This window comes from Pantherophis guttatus, chromosome 5 (assembly GCF_059756535.1).
Source record: "Pantherophis guttatus breed Tessera chromosome 5, ASM5975653v1, whole genome shotgun sequence".
In the NCBI taxonomy this organism is placed as follows: domain Eukaryota; kingdom Metazoa; phylum Chordata; class Lepidosauria; order Squamata; family Colubridae; genus Pantherophis; species Pantherophis guttatus.
The window spans coordinates 16,166,079-16,182,038 of record NC_142067.1 but is presented as its reverse complement, the minus strand read 5'-3'; the positions used below and the strand labels follow the sequence as shown (position 1 = coordinate 16,182,038).

Here is a 15,960-nt window from a genome sequence, read left to right as displayed (position 1 = left end):
AGAGGAAACAGTCCACAAAAAATAAATATAACAAGACAATAACCCTAACCATCAGTCCTATGACTATTGCGACAATAATTACATCATCACTTCTATGGAAAAGATCTGTCCTAATGGCCTTCAACTCTAACTGTCTATGGAGATTCCCGGTCATCCAGGTCATAGTTGTCTCAAAGGTGCTTCTCCCCCCCCTTCCAATGGCAACTGGACTGATTTTTCTTGAGAACAGCTTCTTGGCTGAGAGGTCCTCAGTTCTCAGCCTGAATTGCTGAATCTTCAGTCCAGTTGCCTTTTGAAGGAAAGAAAAAGCACTTTGGGACTTCAACCCTAACATGCCAATATTGAGGTGTGATTTAATGACAGCCTGGGATGAATAGCCTGCAATATAGAACTTGAAACAAAGATACAGGTAGTCCTCAATTTAGGACCACAATGGAGCCCAACGTTTCTGTGGTTAAGTAAGTTAAGTGGTGAAATCTAAAATTTGTTACTACTGGTTCTGTGGGCATGGCTTAGTGTGTGTGTGTGTGTGGGGGGGGTTAATGTGACTGGGTGGGCGTGGCCAATTTTTTTTTCTTTTAAAACCATTTTTTACATGTAAAACCATGTAAAAAAATGCTTTCAAAAGTCTCTGACGATCCCAGCTGAGTTGCCTGATCGGCAGAGGGTTTTTTAAAAAGCTTGGATCTTTAAAGAGCTTGGATCATCAGATCTTGGATCATCAGAACTTGACTCGTCAGAGGCATTTAAAAGAAAAAAAGCCTCTGATTATCGCCTGGCTCAGCTGGGCATGGGGGGCGGGGGCAGGGATTTTTGCTACCGGTTCTCCAAACTGCCCGCTGCCATTGCCACCTACTTGCCCGAGCCGGTCCGAACCGGGAGCATTTCACCCCTGCTCCATGGTCATGTGGCTGGCATGACTAAATGCCAAAGGCACATGGAACGCTGTAACCTTCCCACCAGAGGTGGTCCCTATTTTTCTACTTGCATTTTTTACATGCTTTCGAACTGCTAAGTTGGCAGAAGCTGGGACAAGTAACGGGAGCTCACCCCATTATGCGGCACTAGGGATTCGAACCACTGAACTGCCGACCTTTCAATCGACAAGCTTAGCGTCTTAGCCACTGAGCCACTGCATTCCTTTTAAGAATGTAAATACTGAGAGCCTAATTGTGATAATTGCCTTACCTGAAAAAGATGGTATCCTGATTTGGCTGCTTGGGGTACCATCTCCTCCTTCACTCACTGCACAGACTTCAATGATATAGACACCCACGTCAGGGAGAAGCACCACTGCAGATGTTTTCTGTGTTTCAATTACTTGGCTATTGCTGTGTCCTTCTTGCCTAAACAAGACCTGTTGGAGAACAGGGAGAATTGTAGAACTCTAGTATTCAATCAGTATCTAATTCAAATTCAGAAAAACAGCAACAGAATAAATACTAAGTAATTTAGGATTTATTTGACTAATGAAGGGTCTCTTTTAGTGACTTCATACAAGTTCTATAACAGAGTAACAGAGCTGGAAGGGACAACTTCAGGGAAACAATATACAATATACACCAATAACAGAGTAACAAAATTGGAAGGGACCTTGGAGTCCAACCCCCAGCTCAGGCAGGAACCCCCCTAGTCCAACCCCCCTAGTCCAACCCCAGCTCAGGCAGGAAAACCCTATAGCATTCCAGACAAGTGGTTGTCCAATTGCTTCTTAAAAACTTCCAGTGTTGGAACACCTACAACAGTGATGGCTAACCTTTTTGCCATCGCGTGCCAAAATTGGGGGAGCATGGGGGGGGGTTGTGCACACGCGTGCCTACACCCATAATTCAATGTGCTCCACACATGCGCATGCAACCCCCCTATACCCCCCCTTTTGGCATGTGATGGCACAGTGGGCCTGGTAGGCCCGTTTTCCTCCCTCCCCAGGCTTCAGAGGCTTTCTAGGAGCCTGGGAAGGGAGAAAACGGCCTTCCCCACCCCACCAGAGGCCCTCCAGAGGTCGGAAACAGCCCGTTTCCTAACTTCCAATGGGCCTGGAAGGCCCATTTTTCACACTCCCTGGGCTCCTAGAAAGCCTCTGGAGTCTGGGGAGGGTGAAAAACGGGCCTTACGGGCCCACCGGAAGTTGGGAAATGGGCCGTTTCCAGCTTCTGGAGGCTGGAAACAGCCCATTTCCCAACTTCCGGTGGGCCCAGAAGACCCAAAAATCAGCTGGTTGACACATGCATGTGCACTGGAGCTGAGCTAGGGCAATGCTCACATGCCCACAGATATGGGTCCGTGTGTCACCTTTGGCACGCATGGGATAGGTTCACCATCACGGACCTACAACTTCTGGAGACAAGTTTTTCCACTGATTAATTGTTCTGTCAGGAAATTTCTCCTTAGTTCTAGGTTGATTTTCTCATTATTAGTTTCCATCCACACACACACACAAAGCAGCAAAGCATTTGTTGTACCAGTTTGGCTTATCTTGTATTGCTATATTATTGTCTATTCATCCTGTCATAAAATTAATAAGTTTACACATATTGGCCTATTGAGAACCATAGTTTGCTAAATAAGCCACAACAGGATGGATTCTATTAGATGTATAAGCTATATTTAAAGTTGCAATAGGTTTCCACAATTTGGGCCACTAATGTATATTTTAGTGTGTTATTCAGGCCGGGTCATCATGTTTAAACTAAGGTTAGGAAAGTTGGAGAATGTTGTAGGCTGATTTATTCCTTTCTTTTCGGGCACAAGCATGAATGTTATCATATTTCTGCCAATGCTAAAACTAATTTACAGTAACTAAGATGAAACCTAGTTGGTAGCATGTAATACTGAACAGGATGCTAAAGGAACTGTATAAGTCTGCACTCTGGAAATTCTCAGATTTGAGTCGAAAATTACAAACGAAACACCAATATAGACATAGTGCTTGATCATTAATCATCATTCTTATCTAACTCACTGTAAGCATTCTCATACAGTGCAGTTTTCACTCCACCTTCCACCTCCAAATCCCACCGAAATTAGTTTGATGCCCATCTTTGATTGTCTTTATTTCTACTGGTCTCAAGATGTTGAAAATGGGCAGAGAACACCATAAATCGGTCAGATTCTGCAGCTCAAAAGAAGAGGCCAAAGAGCATCCAGCCAATAAACTTCTGAACCCATGAAGAGTATCATGTTTTGAAACCAAACAATTTCCATTTGCTTACATTTAGGCAAGAAAAACCAAATGCACAGATATAGTATAGGTGGGAGAGATTTTGGAACCCTAGTGGACAATCGCTTAAATATGAGCCAGCAGTGTGCAGCAGCTGCCAAAAAAGCCAACCCAGTTCTAGGCTGCATTAACAGAGGGAAAGAATCAAGATCACGTGAAGTGTTAATACCACTTTACAATGCCTTGGTAAGGCCACATTTGGAATACTGCATCCAGTTTTGGTCACCACGATGTGGTGAGACTCTAGAAAGAGTGCAGAGAAGAGCAACAAAGGGGACTGGAGGCTAAAACAAATAAAGAACAGTTGCTGGAATTGGTATGTCTAGAGGAGGACTAGAGGAGACATGATAGCAGTGTTCCGATATCTCAGAGGTTGCCACAAAGAAGAGGGAGTCAAGCTATTCTCCAAAGCAACTGAGGGCAGGACAAGAAACAATGGGTGGAAACTAATCAAGGAGAGAAGCAATCTAGAATGAAGGAGAAATTTCCTGATAGTGAAGACAATTAACCAGTGAAACAACTTGCCTCCAGAAGTTGTGAATGCTCCAACACTGGAAGTTTTTAAGAAGAGACTGGACAACCATTTGTCTGAAATGGTATAGGGTTTCCTGCCTGAGCAGGGGGTTGGACTAGAAGACCTCCAAGGTCCCTTCCAACTTCTATTCTATTCTATTCTATTCTATTCTATTCTATTCTATTCTATTCTATTCTATTCTATTCTACTCTACTCTACTCTACTCTACTCTACTCTACTCTACTCTACTCTACTCTACTCTACTCTACTCTACTCTGCTGTTTTGAAACCAGACACTTTCCATTTTGGCTGTGGTTGTAGTTTACACTGTAGGACTAAGCAGAAAGTCTTGAAAGCAAAAGTAAAATATGGACATGAAGCTGCACATTTAAAAAAAAATAACCCAGTAATTATGGAATTTATAAAGAGGATTAGAACTGGATTTGTTATTAGGATTATTTTTATTCCTTAGCTTGGTTTGGCTGCAGCAGTAATTGCTGTAGTGTTTCTTTGAGCCTAGTTGCTGAGAGATAAAAGCAAAGCCAACAGAAAAAGAAATAAAATTCCATCCCCCCATGCACTATTCTCTTTGTCAAAAAAGAAAAGGGGAGGGAATGTCAATTTTTGCTTTCATGCTTTCTGATAAATCAGAACTCAGGTTTTGAAACATACGGTTGTTATGGATTTGAAAATGTCTACAGCAGTGTTTTTTGAACTTGGCAACTTTGAGATGCGAGACTTCAACTCCCAGAATTCTCCAACCAGCATGCAGAATTCTGAGAATTGAAATCCACGCATCTTAAAACTGTCAGGTTTAAAAAACACTGTTCTAAAGACAACAATTTGGGATGGGTGCAAGGAGTATGTGTGAAACATCCTATATATGTCCCATTTAATTTGGAAAATGAATGTGCTGATGAATATAGTATCTGCCCTCTATTGAACATTATTGAAATAACAGATGTTAAATAAGAAAGGGCAAGAGACAAAATGGAATAAAAAAGGGAAACTCAGGAGAAGATACATAATCAAATATATAACTTATAATAAATTCTAATAAGAATGCACTGTAATTCTTCAATAGAAGGATTGGCACCTTTTTCTCATTTTAATGATTTCATATACCTCACCTACTTGCACCACTACCATTCAGTGGCACAATTTTCCAGGTTTTTAAAAAAGCAAATTAAAAAGCCAAACAGATATGTGTGGTTTCTAAAGGGCTTCTCCCTTCAATATTGCTTAACCCAGTGATGGCTAATCTTTTTGCAGTTGCGTGCCAAAAGCCGGGGGAGCCCGGGGGGGGGGAGTTGCACATGCGCATGCCCACACCCATAATTCAATGTGCCCTGCCCCCGTGCATGTGTGCGCAACCCCTCCCTACATGTCCCCCCACTTTTGGCACATGATGGCATGGTGGGCCCAGTAGGCCCATTTTTCGCTGTCCCCAGGCTTTTTTGGAGCCTGGGAAGGGCAAAAACGGCCCTCCCCACCCCACTGGAGGCCCTCCGGAGTCCAGAAACAGCATATTTCCTGACTTCCGGTGGGCCAGGAAGGCCTGAAAATCAGCTGGCCAGCACGCACATGCCTGCTGGAGCTGAGCTAGGGCAATGCTTGCATGCCCACAAATATGGCTTCGTGTGCCACCTGTGGTAGGCTTAACCCATCTCGGACTCTGAAGCAAAGCAAACAAACAAACAAACAAACAAACTGGTTTTTAGCTTAATCCAGGGATGGGCTTCAAAAATTTTAGGAAGGGGTTCTCTGCCCAGTTGTTGGGTGAGTGTGGCCATGGTGGGTATGGCCTAGTCAGCCTCCTGCACCATGGTGGGGGACATTTTGTTCACCCCGGGCTCTGGAGGCTTTCCTCGAGCCTCTGGGAGGAATCCGGAGGCCCTCTGGAGGCCGTTTCCGGCCTCCCTACACTTCCGGTAGGCCCATTTTTCACCCTCCCCGAGCCTCTGCACGTGCCCTGCACTTACCTGCATCCAAAATGGGCCGCATGGGGACTCCTGGGGTGGGATGGGTGGGGCCAGCCAAGAGTGGGATTTGGGGTGTCTCCGAACTGCACAGAATCTTAGCTAGAGGTTCTCCTGAACCCCTGCGAACCCCCAGCAGCCCACCCCTGGCTTAATCACCCTATCACCACTATGCGTCTTCTGCCTTAGAGATTAAAGAAAAACAATGATCCCAGAAAGAAAAACAAATGCTTTCCCCTCCCCGTATATTTTAAGTGTCAGAAAATAAAGGGATAAATCAATCAATAAGTCTGAATATATATATATAATATTTTTAATGTGGGCCAATAATTATTTACAGCAATCCAAGAAATTTGAAATCTTGCAAAAGACCCATTTTTTTTAAAAAAAAGATGAACAGATGTTTTGAGCACAGATTGCTGGATATCCCCAACACAATCATAACAAATCTCTATGTTTGCACTTCTGCTCTATAAAAAAAATATTAATTTTAATGGCATCCCGTGCTTCTGCATTTCCTTAAATCCTACTGCAAATATTGTCAAATTGAAGTGTTGGTATGGCTTTTGCTGCAGTCTGCTCCAATTAATAGCCAGATGGGGTAGTGTTAACAGCATCAAGCAGCACATATTGCCCTGTTTATAGTCCCTGGTTGAGGATCAGTCTATGCAAAATATAGTCACACATTTCACTCAGTTTTAGTCTCTCCTTCAAGTAAAAGTTGCTGCTTTGTTTGAAATCTGTGTTTCAATGAAAATTGTCTGCATTGGGAGGATAGGATTAGTTAGACACTGAGACATTGATGAACATGAGTTGTTCAAGGGAAGAAAGAGTAGGGAATAGGATTGAATCCCCATGTTCTCTTAATAGAAATCAAAGTTTTGATGCATGTAGATTGAAGTTGCCAAAATATGGGTTTTGCAATAGGTTTTAAATGAAAATATCCTGAGTAAACCAATGGGGGGGGGAATCCATTTTCATATATATTTTTTTAAATTTGATTTATATGCCGCCCTTCTCCGGAGACTCAGGGCGGCTTACAATGCACTAAGCAATAGCCTTCATTCTTTTGTATATTTATACAAAGTCAGCTTATTGCCCCCACAACTGGGTCCTCAATTTACCTACCTTAGAAAGGATGGAAGGCTGAGTCAACCTTGAGCCTGGCGAGATTCGAACCTGCAGTAATTGCAGGCAGCTGTTCTTAATAACAGGGTGCTTTAGACCACTGTACTACCAAGGCTCATTGATTTGATTGACATGTATCTTTGTTAGTAATCACTGAACAAAAATCCAGTATTAAACTCTTGATTAAAATTAAGATTTGATATTTTTCTTAGACGTCAGGGTATATCATAAAGGAGACTCTGCCCCAGCGGTGAAAGCCAATTTTTTTTACTACCGGTTCCGTGGGCATGGCTTGGTGGGCATGGTGTGGCTTGGTGGGCGTGGCAGGGGAAGGATACTGCAAAATCTCCATTCCCACTCCACTCTGAGGCCAGCCAGAGGTGGTATTTGCCGGTTTTCTGAACTACTCAAAATTTCCACTACCGGTTCTCCAGAACCTGTCAGAACCTGCTGGATTTCACCCCTGCTCTGGCCTAACTGATAGTTGTCAATAAAACTAGGCAGACAGTGGGGAAGGACACAGAAACGGACAAAGGAAGATCTTCAATGTGGTGCCTTTCACTATCCTGGAACTCTTGTCTCATCTAATTTAGATGTATTCAATTAAAAAAAAAGAGGTGGAAGGAAAAAGGAGTGAAACAGCACTAGCTAGAGCCTCGTGCTTATTTCCAAGAATGCTTCCCAGCAAAGTCCCACTAAACCTGGTGAGATATTCAGTGAAAATAAAAACAGAAGGTTGCTCCAGAACTTGCCCAGAAATAAAACAGCAGTAAGTTGAGGAGATAGATAACATTTAGTGTGGCCAAAGAGGCTGCTAGGAAACATGTTTTGATAAAGTGGAAGTTTTTTTGACTGGCCACCTCTGCTGATTGGAACAATTTTATGGGAGTTCTTGTGAGATGCTTTCAAAATTCTAAAGCTACCCACTAGTCCCAAAAGTTTAGAGACTCTAAATCAGAATCACAAAAACATATATTTCCTGATCACAAAATGTTAATACTAGACTTTGTTCACAACACTGACATTTGTTTTCCATTCAGAATCAATTTGGAAGTATCCTTTTAGAGTTTTTCCACGGCTGGCCTTCAAAGTCATTCATATATATATATATAAAAGGTAAAGATTTCCCTTGTTTAAATGTCCAGTCACATCTAAAGGGCAGCGCTCCAGGGGTGGGATTTAGCTGGTTCTCTCCAGATCGCACGAAACGTAGCGCAATTGCGAGAAGCTCTGCCCACCCGGACATAATGTGCAACTACTGCACAAGCGCAGAAGGCCATGCGCCAGTGGTGTGTTGCCCCTGGTTCAGACTGGTTCACAAGAACTGGTAGTAAAACTGGCGGGAGGCCCCGCCCACTGCCCCAGATGTCATCATCAGCGTTCTGTGCATGTGCAGAAGCAAGATGCACATGCGAGTGAAGTGAGAGTGTGCACGCGATCCCATTGCAAACCGGTGGTAAAGGTAAGTAGAACCCACCCCTGCCATGCACATGTGCAGCGGTGGTGTGTGTGAGTAAAGCGATCATGCACACACGTGTTCTCCCATTTGCAAACTGGTAGGGAAAGTAAGTGAATCCCACCTCTGCAGTGCTCATCTCTATTTCCTAACTGAGGGAGCCAGCGTTTCCATGGTCACATGATTGGCACAGCTATATGTTGAGGTGTACAGAATGCTATTGCTGTCAGAGTTATGACAGATGCCCTAATTAACTCATGAGCCTCAAGCCAAGTTTCAAAAGAAATCCAATTATTTATTAGGAGCAAAATGTCAGCAACTTCCCAAGTGTAGTCAACTCTGTTGCACGTAATTTACAGCTCAACTCTGACCCTATTTTCCCCCCTCCTCTCAGGCTGTGTCATAAATCACATTCTCCAATGAGGCACTTTCGCAGGCTGTAAAAAAACACACCTCACAAGCCGGCTCTGGTAATCTGAGATCCAACCTTGGAGGAAGGTATGCATAGAATGTGCTTTTGCACATGGCTCTTGAACTGCTCCGTCAGTTCTCCCCACTTTCAGCCCATGGCAACTCGAGAGCAGACTAGAAATGCTTTGCGAGTTGACAGTTACCTTCCCACAGAAGTGGTACCTATTTATCTACTTGCATGCACATGATTTCGAACAGCTAGGTTGGCAAGAGCTGGGGCAAGTATGGGAGCTCATCCCATTCTTGAGTCTTGAAATGCCAATCCTTCAGGTCAACAAATCCAGAATCTTAATCCCTAGGCCACCGTGCCGCACATTCTCTTAGCTTGTCTCTATCCCCTTGTCCCCATGACCATTCCCATCTATTGCAATGCCAGTAGTTTTCTGGGAATTCATTCTTGCAACTGGAGTTTTGTGAAGAATGTGAAATAGTGTTGGTGGTGCTGCAGTGAGTGTTAAGCATTACTGCATATTTATCATTATCGCAGAAACAAAAGAAAAGGATGAAGGAAAACCAGAGAGGAAGATAAATTAGTTAATCTGGGAAAAACTGACCTTGTATCCCATGACGTCTGACTCATTAGCTAAAGGTTTTACAGGCTCCCATCCAAGGGAAACATGGGCACCATCTTGAACCCACATAATGTTTGGTGCTTGACTAGGTGCTGAAAAAAAATTGAAAAACAAAATGTTAGAGGATTTTGAATTTTTTTTCCCAAAAGCTGCAGGGTGGGGGAAGGCAAGGAGAAAATTTAACCGCTTGCCCTAAACTTAATAGCTACTGATGAATCGTTACATTTCCTTTTGCTGTTGCAGATTAAAAAAAAATTACCGTATTTTTTGGACTATAAGACGCTCAGACTATAAGACGCACCTACCTTTTTTGGGGAGGAAAACAAGAAAAAAAAAATCTGACTCCCAGCAATTTGCCTCCTTGCAGCAAACAGCGGAGGCCTGTGTGGCAATAGGAAATGGCAATCCCTGCAGCCTGAAACAGCTGAGGGTCAAGAGGCCGATCCAACCAACAATCAGCTGCTTGTGCTAATCAGGCTGAAGCTGAAATGGGCTGTTTGCTGCTTGCTGCAAGGAGGTAAATTGCTGGGAGGCAGAGGCCAAAGAGTGGGGGCCAGCAGGTGGGCAGGGCTACATTCAGTGTATAAGATGCATCCAAATTTTCACTCTCTTTTAGGGGGGAAAAAGTGTGTCTTATACTCCAAAAAATACGGTAGCTTTGTTTTCCAGAAAGATAATTCTTTGTCGCGCACAAATAACAATAATAACTATACTTTCTCTCTCTCTTTTTTTTTTTTGGGAATTCATGTCCTTTGAAATGGGATTATGGATTATGCTAACAACAAGCCAAGAGTTGTTTTCTTGCTCTCGTTATTTAGTATGTAGCTAAAGCAAAGAGAGAAAAAGGAGAATTGGAAGGCAAAGATTGGTAGCCTACGAGATTTCTTAGTGGCCACATGGACAATGTTGCTTGGTGGTCCATAGCCTGCCGAGTTGTATGCCTTCACTCTCAGGTGGTACAGGGTGTAGCCTTCTAGCCCTGTGAGAATGACAGAGGACTCATTCCCTTCTGACCTGGCCTTCTCTGCCGCTTCTTCTTGTTCCATATCTTTCCAGTAGCCAACCTGCCAATGAAAGACAATGGGTTGAGTAGAGATCATTTGTAAAACGCTCCTTCGCACTTAGGGTTACTCTTACTATTCATAGTCTATCCCAAAGGTGCCTTTTTCAGGAGGCAACTGGACTTTCTTGTTTTTTTTTCTTTGAAGACATTTCGCTTCTCATCCAAGAAGCTTCTTTAGCTCTGACAGGATAGCGGGGGGTGGAAGGATTTATATTCCTTGCAGACAGCTGGACATTTGCATCCTTTTAGCAGGTCATTGAAGCACTTGAAGGTTTATCTGTGTCTTCAGGGTCACCTGAGTAGTGCTCCTGATTGCTGTAGTCTGCTCTGTTTTCCTCTGGAAATTCATTCCTACTCCTACACCATTCACACCAGTAATGGATTTCCAGAGGAAAAATTGCAGACCACAGGATTTTTCTCATTCTCATTCTCATTCTCATTCTCATTCTCATTCTCATTCTCATTCTCATTCTCATTCTCATCTATCTATCTATCTATCTATCATCTATCTATCTATCTATCTATCTATCTATCTATCTATCTATCTATCTATCTATCTTCTATCTATTATTTATTTATTTATTTATTTATTTATTTATTTATTTATTTATTTATTTATTTATTTATTTATTTATTCATTCATTCAATTTATATGCCGCCCCTCTCCGAAGACCCAGGGCGGCTCACAATACTCAAAAAATCACTATAAAAACACTTAAAAATTAAAAACATTAAAAACATTAAAACCCATTCACACCATTCATGGCCGGATCTCGTCAGATCGCAAAGCGAGATCAACAGCCCCAGGCCTGCCAGAAAGCCAGGTCTTCACCGCTTTCCGGAAGGCCAATAGGGTGGGGATGGTCCAGACCTCAGGAGGCAACTGGTTCCAGAGAGCTGGGGCAGCCACAGAGAAGGCCCTCCCCCGCGGGCCTGCCAGCCGGCATTGTTTAGCTGACGGGACCCGGAGGAGACCAACTCTGTGGGATCTTACTGGTCGCTGGGAGCTATGCGGTAGAAGGTGGTCTCGAAGATAACCTGGCCCTGAGCCATGTAGGGCTTTAAAGGTAATAACCAACACCTTGAATTGTGACTGGAGAACAATAGGGAGCCAGTGCAGCTCGCGGAGAATTGGTGTAATGTGTTGTACCTAGGTAAACCCACCACAGCTTGCGTGGCTGCGTTCTGGACCAACTGTAGTCTCCGAACACTTTTCAAGGGTAGCCCCATGATCTATTTATTATCTATTATCTATTATCTATTATCTATTATCTTCTATCTATATCTAACTTCCTGCCTATCTATATGAACTTCCGGGAGGGGCCATCTTGATCCTCTTCTGCCTACCAAACTTTCTAAGCTCTGCTGCCTCTTTACTTCTGAGAAGCAGCCCCTCCCCTTGGGACCCCAGACTACATCCCACCCTACCCAACTACGTAACCTGGTCAGTGCTAGTGGATGTGGGGCTTGCTCCCTATTTAGCTAGAAAATAGTTAATCCTAGACTGCCAAGTAAATTGCGTGGTGACACAAAACTGCAATTTTTTTTAGCTCACCATTCTAAGCACTACCTCATCCCTACTCTTCTTCTCCAGATTGCCTTCTGTGTTCTGCTATTCCTGTCATTTATCATGCTTTTGCTGGTGCCTCCTGCATACAGTAGATAGGCAGTAAATAGGGGAGAACCAGAATGAGTGCAGTCAGGAATTCCAAAGCAAATTCGAAGTCTCAAGGGTAGCTCACACGGGTAGGTCTTCAAAGAAATCAGCTATTCATCCTTAGCCCTCTTTGACTGAATTCAGTGAGGAAATGACAGAAACAATATTTCCTTCTCTGTCAGCCATAGTGCACAGAAGAGGAAACTCTTCATCCAAATAATGAATTGGAGATGACAGAACACCTGAGGAAACATTGCAATGGTCTAATCATACAGAACCAGGATCGCTGAGGGACAGAGAGAAGGGTTTTGATTTGTGTTACTCTGAGAGGAACTGGTTTCTGTTGAGTGTAATTCAGGGGGAAAAAAACCCCTCTCTCTGGAATACCTTCTCTTCCTTTCCACACAAGGCCGAAATAGTTTTTGATGTTTACAACTCTGGCTGTCAGTGTGCCTTTTCTGAGCTTCTCCTACACTTGGGATTATAGGCCTGCAACGTATGAATACAGAACAGCTCCTTTGCAATTCATTCAGGGCAGCTACGCTCTTTGTACTAGATCTTATGCAGGGTTCGTCTCCATGTCTGTATAGAGCAACAAGAAACATTCTTATTTTAGTGCGAGTCTAAAATTACCCCTATCCTATGCATTCAATACCACTGTCATTAAATTATCTATGTCTCTACCTACACCACTCCTAGACTAGTCTTTGTTGGATATTTAAATTATCGAGAAGAGGGTAATGGAAACCATTCCAGTAATGTGGCCAAGGAAACTACATAGAAGCTGACATTGAGAGCTCAGCTCAAATAAAAAAAAGTCAAGTTGGGTAGCTGCCGGAGGGGATGAAAAACGGCAAGAAGTGGCTATGATGCTCCATTCTTTACATGGAGCACATGTGCAGCACACTTCAAAAATGGAGGGTTTGACTGTGCAGTTGCAGGGGCTTTTTTGCCCCTCTTGTGGATACCTCTAATTTTCAAGTGGTTCTATAACCGTGATGGTGAACCTATGGCACACGTGCCACAGGTTGATGGAGAGCAAAAAAAGTTTGGAAAAAACCCACAGGGAAAAAAAAAACCCACCTTGCTGATAATATGCTTGCATGAGATGGATTAGGAGATGTGAAAATTATACCTAACAGTCTAGGGATTTAATGCCTTGCTTAGCATAATGGGGAATCCAATCCTGAGTGAAATACTTGATCTTCTTTGCTACCAACATATTCTAAAGATTTAAATCTCGATTTCAAACAATGCTTTTAGCAGATCAGGGAGAAAAGGACCCTCCCACTATTCAGACAACCCAGATTATATTTTATATTAATACCTCAAACCCCTGAGGTCTTCCTAGGCTGTCCTTGTTGTGACTCCACGCAACAAGAATCTCTGATACAGACAGTCCTGTAGCCTTGACATCAGTAGGAGCAGCACTCGGTTCTGCAGTAAAGAAGAATCAAAATGATAATGTTTGGTTAAAGCAGTTTGCATCTAGAAAAGTAAATTTACTCTTCCCAATCATCTCTATTATTGGTAAGGATAAAACCTCCTAGCTGTCCTGAGCAAGAGAGAAGCAATCATCTAAAACCCAACTGGGTTTTTTTTTACATTATATTTCATCATCTTCATACTATTCACCTATCTGGAATTCTAATGCTAGTAATCTCCTTTTATGCATGTGCATATTTCTTGGAAAGCTAGCAACATTATGGTGGGCACAATATGGTTGCAACACTTATTGTTGTTGCAATAATACCACTGTTCGTCTTTTAACTGCTTTGTTCAAATTGTTCAAGGGGACTAACTGCTTTAAACTTATTGTTGTGTTGCAATACCAATTGCACTTAGACTTATATACCACTTCATAGTGCTTTACAGCCCTCTCTAAGAAGTTTATAGAGTCAGCATATTGCCCCCAACAATCTGGGTCCTCATTTTACCCATCTCGGAAGGATGGAAAGCTGAATCAACCTTGAACCGAACCGGGCCAAAATTTATATATATTTTTAAATGTTTTTTAATATTTGTATTCTATGTTTTTTATCTTGGCTGTACACCGCCCTGAGTCCTCAGGGAGAAGGGCGGTATATAAATTGGAAATTAAATTAAATTAAATTAAATTAAATTAAATTAAACTGAGTTGAGAATCAAACTCCTGGACTGAGCAGTGAGTTAGCCTGCAATACTGCATTCTAACCACTGCGCCACCAAGGCTCTTGAGATAGAAGCAAAGCAATGTTTATATCCCACATTTCTGCAAAAAAGTGTTTGCAGCAGCTTGCAATAAAATACATTAATGTAATCACAAAAAGAAATAACAACCAAAGGCTGTATTAACATTCTATTGTTATATTGGGAAGAGTGTAGGCAGAAAATACTGCTTGTCTTTCCATCCATTCTGCAGACTTCACTATTTCGCTCTGTTTACAGTTTTTATTGTGAGAACCATCCAACACAAAACTACAGAAGAATCTAAATTTTGTGAAAGAGGATCTTCAAGCCAGCATTCTGACTGAATGCTGGTGGAGAAATGATATAAAATTTGAAAATACTAGTCCTGGAGGAGCGCAAAGTTAAGATATTCTCCTTGATCTTGAGATGAGGTAAGTAGTGTTTTACTGTATGAAAGAAATAAAACAAAATACAATTGCTGAATTTTTTAAAAAATGTAAAGAGAAAGCCTTTGATAAAAATTTAAATATAAATTCTGCAACAGCAAAGAACAATCCAACTATATATAATTATAACACTAGGTAATTCAGAGTGATCAATTATTAGTGGCAAATCAAAATCACATTACAAGTAGTCCTCATTTAGCAACCAAAATTGGGACTAGCGATTCAGTCAGCAAAATGATCTGTCAACTCCTGAAATGACTCTAGCTGAAGCCATATTTTCCTTGCTTCGTTTCTTAGTTGCCATGCTCATGGGGGTGGGGAGGAGAGGACTTATGGAATGTAGAATGTTTTCCTCCAATGTGCCAGACAAAACAGCGATAAGGCTCATGAGAACCAAGGTCAACTGAAGGTGCCCTAGCAACAGCAGGAAGGAGTGCTGAGAAGTTCATCACCTGCTTGGTTGGCTAATGTGACCTGTGACACAAGGGGGTGGCCAGTATCTATTCTTTAATTATACCAAAGTACGAGAGTTATTCAGTGTTGGTTTCACATTTGACCGTACCAATATGATGTACCCAATAAACAGGATTTTTGAGAAAGCTACGGCCTCAGAATCTTTAATTGATCTTCAGCTTTCTTTTACAGATGCGTGAAGGCTATACTTGGCAAGATCGGGCACAGTTACTTTTCATCCCCATTGTAAGTAAATGAGGCAGTCACTAAACAAGGATTACCTGTATTCTCCAGACTGAAATGTTAGAAACTTTGCTGTATCAAGAGTAAAATAGAACATTAAATCTAGATGGTCCATCCTGCAAACTTTCAATAAGAGGAAGTAAGGGTTCTCAAGAAAGAAAGCCCTTTCATTGGTTGTATATCTCCATTTAAATAATGACCAATTGTTCTCAGTTAGGGACTTATTTTACACAAAAGACTCCAAAAGATAAATCAGAACATTATTTCTGTACGGGGAAACTCAAGTTCACTTAAGTAATTTGCATATAACTTGTTAGAAAATAATGGTATGTGAATTGAATTGAATACTTTATTTGGTCATGTGTGATTAGACACACAAGGAATTTGTCTCCGCTACAGAAGCACTCCATGTATGTGTAAAGCAACAGAGGGAAGATTAATAATAATAATACCAATAAATGGGGAAATAAAGAAGATAATAAAAAGGATAAATAATAATATTACAGCCACACTCTATGGGCTAATAATATACATGCGCATTAACAGAACTGCGAGAGTTAGGTGTTCAACAGAATGATGGCACAAGGGA

General features: G+C 42.0%; 1 protein-coding gene across 8 annotated transcripts in view; it reads right to left on the bottom strand.

The window, feature by feature from the left end:
* Positions 1–15,960, bottom strand: part of CNTN5 (contactin 5) — an 827,378-nt gene that overhangs the window by 7,425 nt on the left and 803,993 nt on the right. For all 8 annotated transcript variants that reach the window (XM_087894620.1, XM_087894619.1, XM_087894622.1 and 5 more), the window contains 4 exons: positions 13,388–13,497; positions 10,218–10,404; positions 9,323–9,432; positions 1,189–1,357 (listed from right to left, as the gene is read on the bottom strand). In XM_087894620.1, the coding sequence (XP_087750746.1) occupies positions 1,189–1,357; positions 9,323–9,432; positions 10,218–10,404; positions 13,388–13,497 (576 nt within the window). The remainder of the gene's footprint in view (positions 1–1,188; positions 1,358–9,322; positions 9,433–10,217; positions 10,405–13,387; positions 13,498–15,960) is intronic.